At 30.9% G+C, this 18,035-nt stretch overlaps 1 protein-coding gene across 2 annotated transcripts in view; it reads left to right on the top strand.

Annotated features, from left to right (window-relative positions):
• Nucleotides 1-18,035, top strand: part of twin (CCR4-NOT transcription complex subunit 6-like twin) — a 336,377-nt gene that overhangs the window by 1,670 nt on the left and 316,672 nt on the right. For both annotated transcript variants that reach the window (XM_088257455.1, XM_088257454.1), the window contains exons 2-3: nt 3,259-3,568; nt 5,682-5,857. In XM_088257455.1, the coding sequence (XP_088113581.1) occupies nt 3,267-3,568; nt 5,682-5,857 (478 nt within the window). In that variant the 5' untranslated portion in view covers nt 3,259-3,266. The remainder of the gene's footprint in view (nt 1-3,258; nt 3,569-5,681; nt 5,858-18,035) is intronic.

The raw sequence follows: 18,035 nt of genomic DNA, 5'->3' as shown, positions 1-18,035 counted from the left end.
GGGCTACATCAAATTTTAAACACAATTATATACCCAAATAATTCGATACCCTAATGCGCTTGCTTTGTGCATTTTTTTGCATCCTTACGCTTGGTGTTCATATATGGCAACAAGTGTGGAAACCGATGCGACATGTGAATTTCTTGAAATTTCACAGATTCAATGTATGTATCGTAATGTTTTGTACAATACATTACTTTGGTAACTCGGGATATTACTCTATTAGATATTTTATGGCGACATTGATACTACACTTGATTTAATTTAATTCATATTAAAAATAATGATTACTTACAGTGACAAACTCCTACTTATACTGCAAAGAATAATAAATCACTCTACAAATGTCAGTTTATATAAAAATACCACGGAATGCTCGTCTTTTGTCCCCGCTGTACCGTCAAAAAGTATTCTGCTCATTGAAAAAACCCTAAACATCGACATATTAGATAAGCAATGTATTCGTGTTTCGATACAAAGGCAAACGTATAGAAAATAAATTGGTCGATGTGTGAAATACAGGTAAACCTCGTTTTACACCGGCGTTAGTTCCGAGAGATATCGGTTTAAAAAAATTGGCGTAAAATGAACACAAATATTGGGTGTTTTTTTAAAAGTATACACATTCAAATTCCCGCAGTAAATTGATGGTGGCACCTGCCGTGTGGTATGTTGCGCCATCTTGTTTAAACCACAGCTCTGTCACATCGATACCATTCAACTGAGGTACGAAGAAGTCAGTCCATAGAAGATTTTCTACTGGACTAGTATTACCAAATTTTTTTAATAATTTCTGAAATTTACAGCCCTCCGGTGCAATGGTCATAAAATATATGACATGTTATCAAATACAATATTTGTATAAAATATTGGCAAAGAGCCGTTAAATTATTTATTTAACACTGCGCTAAATTATTCCAAACAAATATGTCATCTATATGCATTAAGGTCTTCAAAGGGTTAAGAATGAGTAGTTCGCTAGCATGCCGTTCAATGAAGTAATTTTTTTTCTAAATATATACTATTTTTCCATGGCACTTTACTGTACTAAACTGTTCAAAGTACTTCTCTGTATTGTATCAAAAACTTATATTTGTAATTTCCGTGTCCTAATTCATTAATTTGATATTTTTCGTGGATTTTTTTAAGACCAATGACAGTACTTACTTAATTTTGCCTTTTACCAAATTTGCCGATAATACCCAAATTAATAATTTGGCCCTTTTTGTATCACATTACATATTCTGTCTTTAAATTCTCATTAAATTTCATAGATTTATTCAGATACTAATTGGTTTATTATGCCATGTGCAATTAGTACTTCTTGCTGTTGTTTTGGACCATTTTAAGCCACCTCAACTGAACACCGAACCGAGATATAAAAAAGTGCATTTAATATGTTTAAAAAAATATTTTTATATACACAATTACGCATATTTAATCTTTCACCCTTTACATATTGCCAAATTCTTGATACTTGTTGCTTTGATTATCGATTAATATGGGATATTGCTACACATTGCTCTGTATAACGAAGCATGTGTAGGAATGACATATTTTACAAAAAATAATGTCATAATATAATTTATACTATCCAATTTTATTCGGCAATAAAATAATGAATTGCAATAAACGCAATCTCATGTAATGTGTCCAGTAAAGAAAATCATGTACCCAAGATTTTTTCCAGTGGGTGTACTTTGATTACGTTTATCCCTTTGTTTTTTTGCAGAAAATATGTTACCTTTCACCATTGTGTAGATTTATTTTTCCAATGAAAAATTTATCCAATGTTTCCTCTTCTCCTTCAGATTGATCTGACGTGTTTTTTTGTTCGATAGCACTATCTTCTTCAGCTTGTTGCTCGATTTCTTCTTCCAAAATCTCGTCACTCGAGGAGAAGTAAGCTTCATCATTTTCTAGTCTCATCAGTAATAAAACACGATCAAAACAAACAAAAAAATAGATTTAGCTATAAAAGAAACAAATGTAAATGAGAAATTAATAGAAAAAGTAGTTTATTTAATATACTTACACATTACAAGGAGCATTTGTTTAAATTTAAGCTCAACGGGAATTTTCAAATTTCAATGAATAACAAAAACTTCTAAGCACACCAGGTACATCTGTAATTTAGAGAGACAGTGACCCTCAAATAGCTCAAAGCTCGATGCTTGCAACTTAGTGGTAAGAGTGGAGGAAGCAAAACGGCGGATAAGTTGTAAATTTTACAACAATGCGCCCGCTGGAAGGCTAAGGATGGGAAGGGTATTTTTTACCTTCTGCGCTGGCCTCATTTAAAAGGCAGAAAAGAAGGAATTATCCAATGTTTTCATATTAATATTTTACACCAATCTCTTTGTTAAGGTCTTAACCATATATATATGTTTAATTATCGAATCCCATTGCCGGCGGTTCTCAGGCGTAAAAAATAGCTGTCTGAAATGTGTTAACACATTTCCGACTGGTGTTTTTTATGCCTGTGGACTGCTGGCTACGGGATTTGATCATTATGTACATAAAGATAAAACCTTAACCTCTCCATGCGTACTGCCCCAAATGTGGGGCCAAAAATAGCAGGTTTAAAGTGCGGCTCCATGTTTGGGGCGTACTGATTATTTCCCAAATATTAGATTAGGCCGGGGTTTGAACCACCGACACCGCCTTTTGGTAAAACACAATTAAATCATTTGTCAGCTAGTTACATGTTTTATCGACTGATCAAACCATGTTTTAAAATGTTATTAAAAACTTACTACTTAAGAGGTTAATAAAGAGATTGGCATATATTATTCACTTAAAAACATGAAATAATTCCTTGTAATCAAAATGTTACTTTTTTTTTACATCACTGTAAATATTTTATTACAACTTAATTATAATGTCTACCGGTTTCGAAGCTAACCGCTTCTTTATCAAGACTGATTAATCAGTCTTGATAATGAAGCGGTTTGCTTGGAAACCGGTAGACATTATAATTAAGTTATAATAAAATATTTATACTGAATTTAAAACAAAGTTACATTTTAATTAAAAAATGGAAAATCACAAAGTAAGTGCTTCAAATATAAATTATAAATAATTCCTTCTTTTCTGCTTTTGAAATGAGGCTTGCGAAGAAGATAGAAATACCCTTTCCGTCCTTAAGCATCAATCGACCGAACGGGTACAAATACCTTTCCCGTCCAAAGTGTGTTGAGAAGAGTGAACGGTATCCGGAGAGTTGAATGTTACAATAAGGTGTTTCCCGTCCCGCAGGTACCACAATGTCCCGCAGCAAAGACAAATACGAGGCGGGCGGGCGGCGCGCGCACAGCATCATGTCGGAGGCGGAGCGCGCGGGCGGGCGGCGCGCGCAGTGGGCCGCGCTGGAGGTGACGGGCGGCGTGCGCAGCCTGGCGCCCGCGCTGTGGGGGCTCGCCAACCTCACGGCACTCTACCTCAACGACAACTGCCTGCAGCGCCTGCCGCCCGACGTGGCGCGCCTCGCGGCCCTGCGCACGCTCGACGTCTCCAGCAACAAGCTGCGCAGCCTGCCCGCCGAGCTGGGGGACCTCATCCAGCTCAGGTGAGAGACCCTATATTCATTTCAATTTCATTTTCAATTTTTCAATTTATTTGATAATTAATATATACAACACTTTGTATACAACCAGCCTATGACGGTCGTCAGCCCCGTAAATGCCCAGACTTCCATATTTTTCTTCATCTTTGATGAGATGTCAAAAAGTAATTAATATATACATTACAAACTAACATTTAAGGCGTATACATTAAAAAAATAAATTAAAAAGTACCTACTCTTGTTAAATGTGTAGAAAAATCCCGCTTCGGAAAACTCCTTCGGACACATGGGTAGGCAGAGAGAATAGAACGCCACACCACTCTGTCCTTGCAAACATTCTTCGCCTCTTCCACGTCCATGCATCTCCTCATACATACCCGCCGATTATTTCGACTCCTAACCTGACCACTTTCAAGTATTTGGCATACAAGTTTTTCTCGGTCTTCCTCTGCTCCTTTTTCAATTACATTCGCCTCATAAATTTGTTTTACCGTTCTTTCCTCACACATTTGTTCTACATGTCCAAACCATCTCAACACACCTTTCTTAATTTTATCGATAATGCTTGTCTCAGCTTTGCATTCCTTCCTTATTTCACTATTCGAACATCAATCAACATGTAATTATTCATTTAATATCCGCCATTTCTAAAGATGGGGACTGACCGGAGCATTTCGTCGTTACATTGTTAAGAGATCACGTAATAATGAAAAAATTAAAGCTGTAAAGTAGGGGGCGCGGGAAGGATGCAAACAGTGTTTTTTCCAGGAATTGTCCTGGAAAAAATTGGATAGCTTAGTATTAAAAAATTGTCATGTTATATTGTATAGTGTATCATATCGCTCACTCCTTTCAAGAACGTCATAAATCAAAAAACTTGATTTTTCAGGAGAACGTTTTTAAAGAATAATAATATAATACAATGTATTAAAAATAAATATCAAGCCACTTATTGAACTTTTTACTATGCAACACATCTTTTTATGTGAAACCTGAAGGTTTTTTCTCCATTTGAAAAATATTTAGTATATTAAAAAAAATAATTAAAGAATACATTTTCTTCTAAATGCAAAAACAACACTTTCTGCCCTGTAGCTGGTAAATATTAAGTTAAAAATATGCCTCTTTTTCTGGGATATAGTACATTTTCTTGGCATTCCGAAAACATGCACAACTGAAAATTGTCGATTTTTGATTTATGACGTTCTTGAAAGGAGTGAGCGATATGTGCATTAATGTGTTTGTCTATTGACTGATAGTGAATAATCTTTGTCACAATTTTCTTTATTATTTTTTTAAATTAAAATAAACGTTGATGAATTCTATTTTTCAAATCTTGAATTTATTTTATACATGCAATCTCTAACCACTATTTGCGTGGAACATATCCACCATGGTAAATGGGAGTCTACAGGGAAAAATAAATCCTAGGCATAAATTAACTATACATAATGTGGTAAACAACATCTTGCTGATACAACTTTGTACCCATATACAGACCTCAATCCAAATACATTGCCTAATTCAGCGTGTTTGTCGATATACCTATGGATTATGTTAATAGGTGAATGCATCTTTATCCAAGTGCATCTATAAAACTATGTTCCTGTATACACTAATATATCATTATGATAGGGAATGTTTTTCTCAGAATTATTATGATAATAGTCTAACCCTATAATATGCATAATGAACAAATAGAGAAATTATACTGTCATCCAATGTTGAAGCACAGTATAATTTTTACAAATTCCTTGAAGTGATGTATAAGAAATCCACTTTAAAAAATACTGCCAGTTATTTTCTTATAACTACTGGCTACATATCAATCAGATATGGAAAATAGTTCTTAGAAAACCATTTTTTAATTGAACTGCCGTGAGAAACGAAAAATCATTTGCAAACTGTACTTCGGGTGGTTATCAGGTTCACTTTTAATATCCTCAAATAATATCGTTTTTTTTTTGATATTTAGGGGCGTAAAATGTTTTTCTAGATTACTATGCCACGTGTTACAGTTCATTAGTTCATAATTATTTTAACCTCATTACAATCCACATTTTCAATTTTTTAAATGTCTAGATGTGTTTTAAGACCGTATCCTTGTGTATTCCAGAGAACTGCTCCTCCACCATAACTACCTTCGCGTTCTGCCGTATGAACTCGGCAAGTTGTTCCACCTTCAGATCCTCGGTTTGCACGGAAACCCATTGTCCAAGGAGATATTCTCCATCTACGGGGAAAACAATGGGACGCACAAGCTGCTCACGTACATGCTAGACAACTTGCAAGGTAAGTGCTTTATTTTAATACCTTACCAGGATGGATTGGTATATTTTACACCACCCTAGTATTATGGTAAAAGTCAAAAAACAAAAATAAAGCAATGCTGTATTTTCACCCCCTAATATTATGTATTAACTTTTATCCCTGTAACAAAATATTTTCTTCTTTCCCACCTAATGAGATTCTTCTATGTAACTGTTAAAACATCATTTTTTTAAGGTTTTTACATAATTTTTTAACGGCTACAATGTTTTTTAAAAAACAACTGCATTTCCAGGATTTCAACGCATACATTTTATTAGAGACAGAGCTATAGAAAAGAGATAACCACGATTTATCTATTTAAAATGACCATAAAAAACACTTATCTTTGAAACAGGGTTGCCATTTATCCCTATACGTCGGTACTTGTTACCATTATTCACAATAGTGTCCCAATATTCATTTGCAATATGATAAATTAATTTTTTTATCTAAAAAAAGCAATGGAGTCCTGAAAGTCTTTATAAAATTTGGAAAACTGAAAACAAATTCTAGGAATCTGATATTATTTGCGAACAAATAATAATGACCTAAAACCCTTCGTATTAACCATGTTCCTACCGATACAAAGTATGAAGATCTCTTACCCTCTCCTCATCCTTAGGGCACAGCACTCTAATATAGGCTAGATTTTCCACATGGTGTTTGAAAATTAAGTGAATACTAAGTACACTGAAACGTTTGTTATGCAAATGATATAATAATTATAAATATATAGCAAGAATAAGCGTTATTTAAATAAATAGATAAGTACTCATAGTACCACAAATGACTGCCGAATTAATTAATAAAAAATAATATTATCAACCAATTTATTTCAAGGTTAATCATATTTTGAATAACATCTGATATGTATATATAAATCTTATCTTTTTAAAATTCAGAAGTAAATTGATATCCTTGATTATTTTTACTGTCCATATCATTTAAATTGGGATATGAAATGATATTCTTGTTTTATGTCTTCCTGTTGCATGATTATTTATGTAATATTTTTATTAGAATATTTAAACCTTTTTCATATCCGCATTTGCCTTAAATTGATATCAGTAGTAATGCATAATAAGAATGCATCGTCTTCATACTGTATAATAAAAAAAAAATATATTTGAACAGTACCTACTGTAAGAAAGTATGAATACAATATTTTAATAGCCTTGTTCAATTCCCACAAACTCTCTGTTGACATATCGCTTTCTCCTTTCAAGAACGTCATAAATCAAAAAACTTGATTTTTCAGGAGAAGGTTTTTAAAGATTAAAAATATAACACAATGCATTAAAAATATATATCAAGCCACTTATTGAAGTTTTTGATGTGCAACAGATCTTTTTAGGTAAAACCTTAAGGTTTTTTTCTCCATTTGAAAAATATTTAATATATTTGAAAAAATAATTAAACAATACAATCTTCAAAATGCAAAAACAACACTTTCTGCCCTGTAGCGGGTAAATATTAAGTTAAAAATATGCCTCTTTTGCTGGGATATAGTACATTTTCTGAGCATTCCGAAAATAAGCACAACTGAAAATTGACGATTTTTTATTTATGACGTTCTTGAAAGGAGTGAGCGATATCTTAAATTTAGAGTGATATTTTCCTATATGTATTTTATTTGTAAATGATAAAACTTCATTTATATTTATTTTAATGACTAGTTTCAGTAGTTACAGACGCTTCCATCTTCGGGTCTGAATATAAACTAAAGCATAAATAATTTCATCATGTCTTACCACAAAGTGAATGCCCAAATAATAAATTGAATAAATGAATTTTATTTTTTCCCTTGTTTTCTATTAAAAAAAAATTGTAATTTATAAGGAATTTTAAAAAGGTATGAAAGCCTGAATGTTTTTATGCCGGTAACAATTAATGAAAATAATTTAATATTGACATAGTAAAAGTTTTCGCACACTATGACTAATTGACAATCAATTAATGTCCTATTAACAAATGTGCAGCAGAGGTGTCAAGGTCCTCATTCAATGCCAACAAACTAAAAATAAGTTTTAATTAGCATAGAACTGGTTTCAAATTGATATCAAATATAAGATTAATATTAAATTTAGATTAAAATTAATTCAATATTAAATCTAGTCTATGCAGGATTTTGTGTTTTTGACGATCATTTTGCTTCCCGCATTTTTAAATTTAATGTAAATTATTTTATATTATATAACTATAGTACGAGGACAGATAATACAGAAAAGTAAACTGTATATTTACATCTTTAAGTCTTCCGATGTACACATACTCTTCTAAACCTTATCCGCACCCAATGGTGCATAGGGCACTGCATCATATTGACGCAGTGTTATCTTGATAGTTACCTACATGAAGGCAAGGTGATCACTCCTGCGCTTCAGGGACTTAAAATCACTAATATTTACTTTCATCCCCCTTGGGAATCGAACCCGGGACCTCCAGCATGGTAGCTAAACATGCTAACCATTACACTACGGAGGCGGACAAACACACACTTGTTTTTAAAAACTGTTGTACACATACTTGTTATAAAAAATCTAATTAATCAAATAAATAAGTTTCTTGATCGCGTCCAATGGTGCATAGGGCACCGGATCCAATCAACACTTTTGACTTAATGAAGACACCTGGTCTCTAGAGTTATGGGTGTTTGTAGGTAGGAAACAGAGAATAGTGAAACTGATACAACAGGGAAACTCAAACGTCATCTTTCATTATATCCTTGTTTTTTTTATTATTATTCTTAAGATCTCAAAACGTAACACAGCGACATTTAAATGATGCATTAAAATACAAATATTATGGATAAATATTGTGCTTGTACTTTTTATAAATTATCCTCATATTCATGATTACTTTCTAGTAAATTGTGTCAAGTTTATTTCTTCGACATGAGCGTTTATCTTTTTTTTTTAATAAATTTATAGTTGTCTGACAATACATTTATCTGTGTCCTACAAAATGTTTACAGTTATCAGAGTTAACATAATTAAAAAATGATTTTCTATTATGTTCCGCTATTTGTGTATTTTTTTCCTTGATGCTAGATGCAAGAAACAATTGTAATTATTGGTATAAATATAACCTGAATTGTCAGAAATAAGTATGCTTGAATTATTGGCAATTTAAAACTAACTAACTAACTAACCATCACGCCGCTTCCCCGCAGGGGTAGGCAGAGAGAATAGAGCGCCACACCACTCTGTCCTTGCAAACATTCTTCGCCTCTTCCACGTTCATGCATCTCCTCATACATACCCGCCGATTGTTACGACTCCTAACCTGACCACTTTCAAGTATTTGGCATACCTGATAGTGCCATGTTTTTCTCGGTCTTCCTCTGCTTCTTTTCCCGCTAACATTCGCCTCATAAATTTGTTTTACCGTTCTTTCCTCACTCATTTGTTCTACATGTCCAAACCATCTCAACACACCTTTCTTAATTTTATCGATAATGCTTATCTCAGCTTGGCAATTTGAAATTGGCAATTTGAAACATGATATTTATAACAGAGCTTTTCATTATTTGCATGTAACAATTTATTAGTTACTGCTTGTTCTGTTACCCAAATTCTTGGAGTCTCCAGTTATATAAATACCCATCCTTAAAAGCCCGTTTTTAGATATTTTAAAATGGCAGATTCTATAAATTTTTTTATGACATTTTTGAAACAGATTTTTCGTTAAAATCATCACAGTGCTTTAAAAATCAACTTGTTTTGACTTCCCTTTTCTTCTTCATTCAACCCCTTATCCGCACCCCAATGGTGCATAGGGCACTGCATCATAAAAACACAGTGTTATCTTGATCCTTAACACATGAAGGAAAAGAGATCAGCCCTCCGCTTTAGGTACTAGACCAGGGTAATATTGAATAAATATTAGAGTTAAAAAATCTCATACATTTATTTGACCCTCCCCCTTGGGAATCGAACCCGAGACCTCTTGTATGGTAGCCGAGCTTGCTGACCATTACACTACGGCTTTCTTCTTACTCTAATAATACTATCACAATAGTTGAAACATTTATTTTTAAAATCATTAGCCTCCTTTCATTGTTCGTATTTTCTGTCATATCATATAATTTATGCAATATTTAAAAAAAAAAATACATAAATGCTGATCTTATTTTTATTCCTCTCATTTTTTAATTAATAGTCATGACTTTTTATTACAATTTCACATATATTTTTTATATACAAATATAGGAACAGTAAACAAATGTTTTTTTAATTTAAATATATGATAATTGATTCACCTTGATTAAAAATGAGGAAAAAAAACAAAATAATTATAACATACACACAACTCATATTTAAATCAATTTTATATATTTATTTTTTATTTATCATCAGCTGTTGAAATAATTCTTCTCTAATTACCTTATTGTTCGTAAATATTGTTCCAAAGCATTGAGTAATAAATTCGAAACATAATATATTTTCAAACAATGATATCCCTCTCACTTCTTGAATTCTTTGTTTATTTTTATGTTCACTAATTAAAAATATCCGCTAATTGATCAAATAAATCACATTATACTTTAGTTAACCTGATTTTTGGTATAGGATGTCCGTAAACTCTTCATTTTCAATATAATATTTATTATAACTTTTTATATGTTCTTATGGGCCATTTATGTACATGACAATGCCGGGGACAGTCCAATTAGACAGGGCATTGGCGTCATGTAAATAGTCATTCCGAAATTATTCTTCCAGATTGTTCAATAAGTTGAAACAGCATCCTAAGTGGAGCCAATAGCTTCCCCTTCCACTTATGTAGACACTGGATTGGTTTGTCTATTAGCCATTTGTAAACACATATTTGTAGCCTCTCTTTCATCCCGTAATCAGTAATGTAGGACTTGTATCGCCTTACTTTCACGCAAGTAACAATTTAAGTATGTCCGTGCTAATCAAATTGAATTGTATCATAAAAATCATAGGAAAAAATAACACTAAAATAAAAAATGTTAATTTTTACAGTGACTGGAAGTCGACATTGCATGATAATAAATAAGCTTTAATTACAACATTTTGAGTGTGTCCAAATACTTGTTCACAAAATCTGGATTATCTCCAACTACAGGAGTTATTTTCATATTTTTTTTGACATCTCATCAAAGATGAAGAAGAATATGGAAGTCTGGGCATTTACGGGGCTGACGACCGTCATAGGCTGGTTTAAGTGAAACGCCAGAAAATATCATTTTCATTTTTATTACTTAAGCTTATAATTTGACCAGATAATTTATTTACAACATTTTGAGTGTGTCCAAATACTTGTTCACAAAATCTGGATTATCTCCAATTACAGGAGTTATTTTCATATTTATTCATAGTTATTTTCATGAATTTGAGTAGTGTGGTTGTCAATAATGGGTAGAATTGGTGAATGTTACACGTGTGTAAAGTGATCACTTAAACCAGCCTATGACGGTCGTCAACTCCGTATATGCCCAGACTTCCATATTCTTCTTCATCTTTGATGAGATGTCAAAAAATAAGCTTTAATTAGTATCTGGCATATTTTTATTATTATTACGGTCCTAGACATTGCTGCTATTCTCGTACTTCTTTCTACCTTATATATCTCCTCTGTTCCTCTCCAATATGGTAGTAATACCCCCCATCTCACGCTCTTTCATTAATGTCACCTCTATCTTACAAAATATATTCAACTCTAAGATCTAGGAGTTTGAAGCTGATCACTTTCTTTGTGCAATTAGCGATCAAAGTTACGCAGCGTCAATCTGATGCCTTACCCTATACACCACTGTATGCAGATATGGGTTAGAGAAAACGATTTGTGAAAAATGTTAATTTCATATTTTAGTGGTGGCTTTTTTGTTTTTTTTTTAAACCCTTATCCCGCACCCAGTGGTGCATAGGGCACTGCATCATATAAACGCAGAATTATCTTGATCAAGGTGAATTATACTTGAATCAAAGGTTATCAGCCCTTTGCTTCAGGTACCAGTCTGGGGTAATATTAAATAAATATTGGAGTGAAAAAATCACTTATAATTATTTGACCCCCCCTGAGATTCGAACCCGGGATCTCCAGAACAGTAAGCCAGCGTGCTGACCATTACCTGAAATCTTTACCATGGTAAATTCAATGATATTTACTTATAATAAATGATTTATCATGGTTTAATATTTAAACATGCATTATACTTTCACGAATATAAGCCGCCTATTATAACCATGTCTGTGTTAATCATGTCAATGTCGGATAGTTCTTTTGGTTCAGTTTTCCGATGATACTGTTTGTTGAACTGCATTAAAACACATCGGGAATGCTATAAATTCAATGTTGCAGAACAATGTCACTGATAAGTTTACAATGGGCACGCTGTGTTATCACCAGTAAGGTCACTTTATTTATACTGTCAGACATTTGTTAGTATGCAGACTCCATCGGTGACCTTACAGATATAATAAACATTAAGAACACATTATAAATTATGTTCTTATTCTATTTTAAGACAACCTACTTCCTAGTGTTTTTCCATATACATATACAGTGAAACCTCTATCTATCGTTTTTCAAGGGACCTATCGAAATAAACTATGAATGCGGGAAAACAATTTGTATGACATACCAGTAACTCGAGTGTACTTTTTTGCAAATTTGCACAAAATAGTTGATTTTAGAAAAAATACAAAAAAAAAGGAAATGGGTATCATACAAATTGACAATAAAACCAATTGATACGTTTTCAAAATGGTTTATTTAAGAAAAACAAAGACAACTGATTACTATTTTAAATTTTTATAGTCAAAAATATCAAATTTGGAGCGTAATTCAAACGATGAATGCGATTAAATGATGATCAATGGGATCTATTTTTGTGTGAAATGAATCCGGGGTTGAAGAAATAAACGAAACATCCGGGAAAACGATTATTCGAGGAACGATAGATAGAGGTTTCACTGTATATGTATTCATTTATAATTAAAATAATGCTAATGATAATTAATAGCACTCTAATGGAGCATAAGGCACAACAACGATTCAATTGTTTTCACTGGATTGTCAATTACTTGATTGCAATGTGCTAAGTCCTGCGCTCTAGATTTCTAGATTTTGTCTTCTTCTTCTTTAGCTTTCTGTCCTACACTGCTGGATATAGACCTCTTCCGTATCCTTCCATTTCTTATTGATCTTGCAGTGGAATATGTTTTATGGGATACAGATGATGTTAGTGAAGAAGCTCGGGATGAAAGATATTACTGGCGCATCAAAAAGACAATAGAGGAGAAATAGTATGTTGTAATGGGAGAGTAAGAGAATATGACTTATAATAATGAAACTGGTATAGGATTTTTTTATTAGGAAATATTTATGAATAACTATATCTTGAAGAAAATAATTGCTATCTATTCCGGGGTATGAACCCAGTACCTTAGGAGATCGCGTCAGTTTTACCGATTGAGCTAAATTTTGAACCAGAAAGAATCTGAAAACGTTATTTTTATTATAAAATTACTCAATATTGTTTTATAATTTTTATATTAAATTTTTATGTACCTCGAATGTCTCAAGTGTCTCCACATTTTTTAAATATTGGTATTTGTTTTTTTTAAGAATATTGAAAAAAATATTTGAATAATTTTTAAACTCCTTTCAACCTTTCAATAACATATGTCTTTTCAAAATCACATATTTCTTTGGAAGAAAAACATTGTTTCCATACAAAAATGGCGTTTTATAAAAATCAATTAGGTACGTCAAATGTTACCTGGGTTTAAAGAAAATTAAGTTGCGGGCTATCGGATGTTCAGCCTTGATAAATCATTATTTCAGTTTAACGTGTTCATTATGCTTGATAAAAATTAAAATAAAAACTCATTTGTCCATTTTTTTCAATACAGCAGTTGTACAAGTCCAGTCTTTTTTTATTTATTTCAAGTTACTGACTCGTTGACTAGCCGTTTCACGGTGAACTGGACCAATCAGTCAAGTGTGATTTTGAAAGATATTTTTCGAGTCGTGAACAAGGCGTGTATTTTTTATGCACAATACGCCTAATTACTTCAAGCCCAAACTGATGCAAAGACAAATGTTGCACACCAATCATACCCGTTGTGACAATTTCCATTTAATTTTTATTTTATTATGCACGACACGTTGCCAGTATTCAGTCCGGAGATTACCAACCACCCACACACAAAAAATAACAGATAATTTGTTATTTTTTTATTATATGTATTTAATTTTATATATATATACATATATATATATATATATATATATATATATATATATATATATATATATATATATATATATATATATATATATATATATATATATATATATATGTATATATATATATATATATGTATATATATATATATATATATATATATATATATATATATATATATAAATATATATATATATATGTATATATATATATATATATATATATATATATATATATATATATATATATATATATATATATATATATATATATATATATATATATATATATATATATATATATATATATATATATATATGTATATATGTATATATATATATATATATATATATGTATATATATATATATATATATATATATATATATATATATACATATATACATATATATATACATATATATATATATATATATAAATATATATATATATATATATATATATATATATATATATATATATATATATATATATATATATATATATATATATATATATATATATATATATATATATATATATATCTATATATATATATACATATATATATATATATGTATATATATATATATATATATATATATATATATATATATATATATATATATATATATATATATATATACATATATATATATATATATATATATATATATATATATATATATATATATATATATATATATATATATATATATATATATATATATATATATATATATATATATATATATATATATATATATATATATATATATATATATATATATATATATATATATATATATATATATATATATATATATATATATATATATATATATATATATATATATATATATATATATATATATATATAAAGCTACACGCATGATATTCTTAACGAGTGATTTGAATTACTCATTGAAGGATAATACAAATGGCGTACGAATCGCGAATGGGGTAAAAAAGTACGATTAAAGCAATGTTTATTTCATTTATTTATTTTATTTAGAAATTTTACAGAAAATTTACATCAATCAAGTCTGTGTTGTGTGTTTAAAAAAAATTACTTCCTCTAACTAACTACTTACCATCACGCCGCAGAGGTAGGCAGAGAGAATAGAACGAATGCAAGCATTATTAGCCTATTCCACATTCATGCATCTCCTTGTACATACCCGTCAATTATTTCAACTCCTCACCAGACCGCTTTCAAGTATTTATTTAGTATATTACTTCTCATCAATCATATTGCAGAAAAAAGAAAAATTATGTATTTATTCAATTAAATCCGTGAGAGATATTGCCAAGTGACCTCGTATTTGTAAATGAGTGAAGTTTTATCTTTTTTTTTGACATCTTAACATAAATGAAGAAGAATGTGAATGTCTGGGCATTTACGGGGCTTACGGCCGTCATAGGCTGGTTTAAGTGATCACTTTACACATGCGTAACTTTCACCAATTCTACCCAGGATTGACAAACACACTACTGAAATTTTTGATACTTCTCCATCTATGTTGAGATGTCAAAAAATTATTTTAAAAAAATACTCCTGTAATTGGAGATAATCCAGATTTGTGAACAAGTATTTGGATACACTCAAAATATTGTAAATAAATTAACTGGTCAAATTAAAAGCTAAAATAATAAAAATGAAAATGTTATTCTCTGGCGTTTCTCATGTATGTACTCGTATGTGATTATAATCCAGGATTCGGACCTCACATAGAAGAGTTTCCTCTCAATAAAAACTTCTTTTCATCTTACCAATAGATGTCTCTAGTAAAGTTTTACTGATTCAAGAACAACATTTCGAAATTGGTTCATATAGAACTTCCAAGAATTTCAGTAGTGTGGTTGTCAATAATGGGTAAAATTGGTATTTGGACACACTCAGAATGTTGTAAGTTTTATCATGTAACTTTGGAAGTAGATGAGTCGTGACGGGTGTTAATTTAGGCTGATCTATTTGTGTCATCCGTTGCTGCATTTGACCCCGATTATCCGGTCTAGTTCACCGCATTAATCATTTCCTACCATTTGTTTTCGTTTCATTTTCAATTCTCTTACCCTTTACGTATTGTCGATACAATTTGCAAATCGGCGATAAACAGACAAAAAAGTCAAAGGTTGAAACGTCCTCAGAAGATGATTACTAGATAATTTGTTGCAAACAGAAAAATCGCTAAAATTGCTTTGATTATGTACGCCGGTTTTTAGTTCGTTTTTAGTAGTCTGAATCCAGATTGTCGGGACTCCAACCATGTTTCGTTAGACACCGAATTGAATATATATATATATTTTAAAGTGTTGGCTGAAAATGGAAACAATCAAAGTGGCGTATAATTTAATTCTGTACAACTCGTATTTAAGTCGTAATATTTTTTTGTTTTTTGACTAAGACTTGAAAAATGATGTTGAAATATGATTATTGTGTTTGCTATCGAAATAATTCTAAAAATTGAGCATGTGAATTATCAGATTATTTAACAATAATATTTTGCATTTTCAGTATTTTTTCATAGTAACTGCGTCGCTAACCGTGAATTTTAAAAATGTTGAGGGTCGTTTTAAAAAAATGGAATGAAATAGGAATGACTTGTATTTACAATAATACTTGTAGAAGTATTCGATTCATCTTGACAAGGTATTCGATTAATAACGTGACTCGATTACCAATCATTCGATTCTTAAAATCACCCGGTTAATCCCACCATTAGTTAACATTACCTAATCTAAACATTTAACTCGTAGGTGTTTCAACTTGATATGAAGCATCTATCGGTCCTCTTCATATGAAAGTCAGGTCGAAAACCCTGGGATGCTCAGACTTTCATCTTCTTTCACAGAAGAGGAACTATAGATGGTTCATATCAAGTTGAAACACCTTTTAATTGACATCTCATCCGTAAGGCAAATAATCCAGTGTTTGATATAACAAATGTATTTGTTATTATTAAACATTTAACCCCTAATTGTAGTATTGAGAAAAATGAACTTCCCAAGTAATTTGTTCATTATCTCGCTGCAGTTGCAAGTTATTGAGGCCGATTACCATATTATATCATAGCAAAATGTAATGAATCGGTTTTACTACGCTTAACTTGGTTTCATTGCCATACTGAATTGTTTGCGAAAATGGTTGAACTTTACGGCAAAAACTTGCTTTGTCTTTTGTGTCGACGGCCTTTTTTGGCTCTTATGAAAGAGTGACCTAAATAATGCAGTTAATTTGCAGTGGATGGAAAATTTCCGATTTGCAGCAAAGACGTTTGTTTTGTTGTTAAGTGGAAAAGTATCATTTGCACGTGTTGTGATTTCTTTTGCTCGCTTGCTAATTATTATGCAAAAAAACTTATTTTTATGCTAGAAATACATAAGAGACGTGTATATCCAATTGTGTTTATAGCGGAATTAAAAAAATATCTCTAAAAGAATCTTTTTCAGATAGTATGCTTGAAAATGTAATAACTTCTATACAAAAAAATATTATAGAAGAATAACACTATAATTCTAAATGTAAAAGTAATGATAAATATATGTGATAATAAAATATAAATAAACGCCTTCTAGTTATTTCTTGATGTATTTAAAAATGAACCGTTTAGGCTTACAGAAATAGTATGAAATTGAAAATAATTAAACACAAATATATATGTTTCTTAAAAAAGAAAAAAATGCCTTGCTGCAAAAATTAAAAGCCTTAGAATTTTTGCAGCACCACACAAAATCATTTAATAAAATATTGTGAAATATAAAACTGCCTATTTGCACTTTTATATTTCACAATAAATCTGCAAAATTATAAAAAAAAACTTGGCATAGTTTTTAACTGAAATGCATATTCTCCCCCCTCCCCGGCCCCGTATTATCTGGTTGGTATATATTTTTTAAACAATCGTTCCCACGTTCTTTGTCCATTAGTTTTCCTGTGT

Source organism: Brachycentrus maculatus, unplaced genomic scaffold, assembly GCF_059751285.1.
Source record: "Brachycentrus maculatus isolate JH-2025_06_01 unplaced genomic scaffold, ASM5975128v1 h1tg000081l, whole genome shotgun sequence".
Taxonomy (NCBI): domain Eukaryota; kingdom Metazoa; phylum Arthropoda; class Insecta; order Trichoptera; family Brachycentridae; genus Brachycentrus; species Brachycentrus maculatus.
This window is presented reverse-complemented; position numbering and strand designations above follow the sequence as displayed.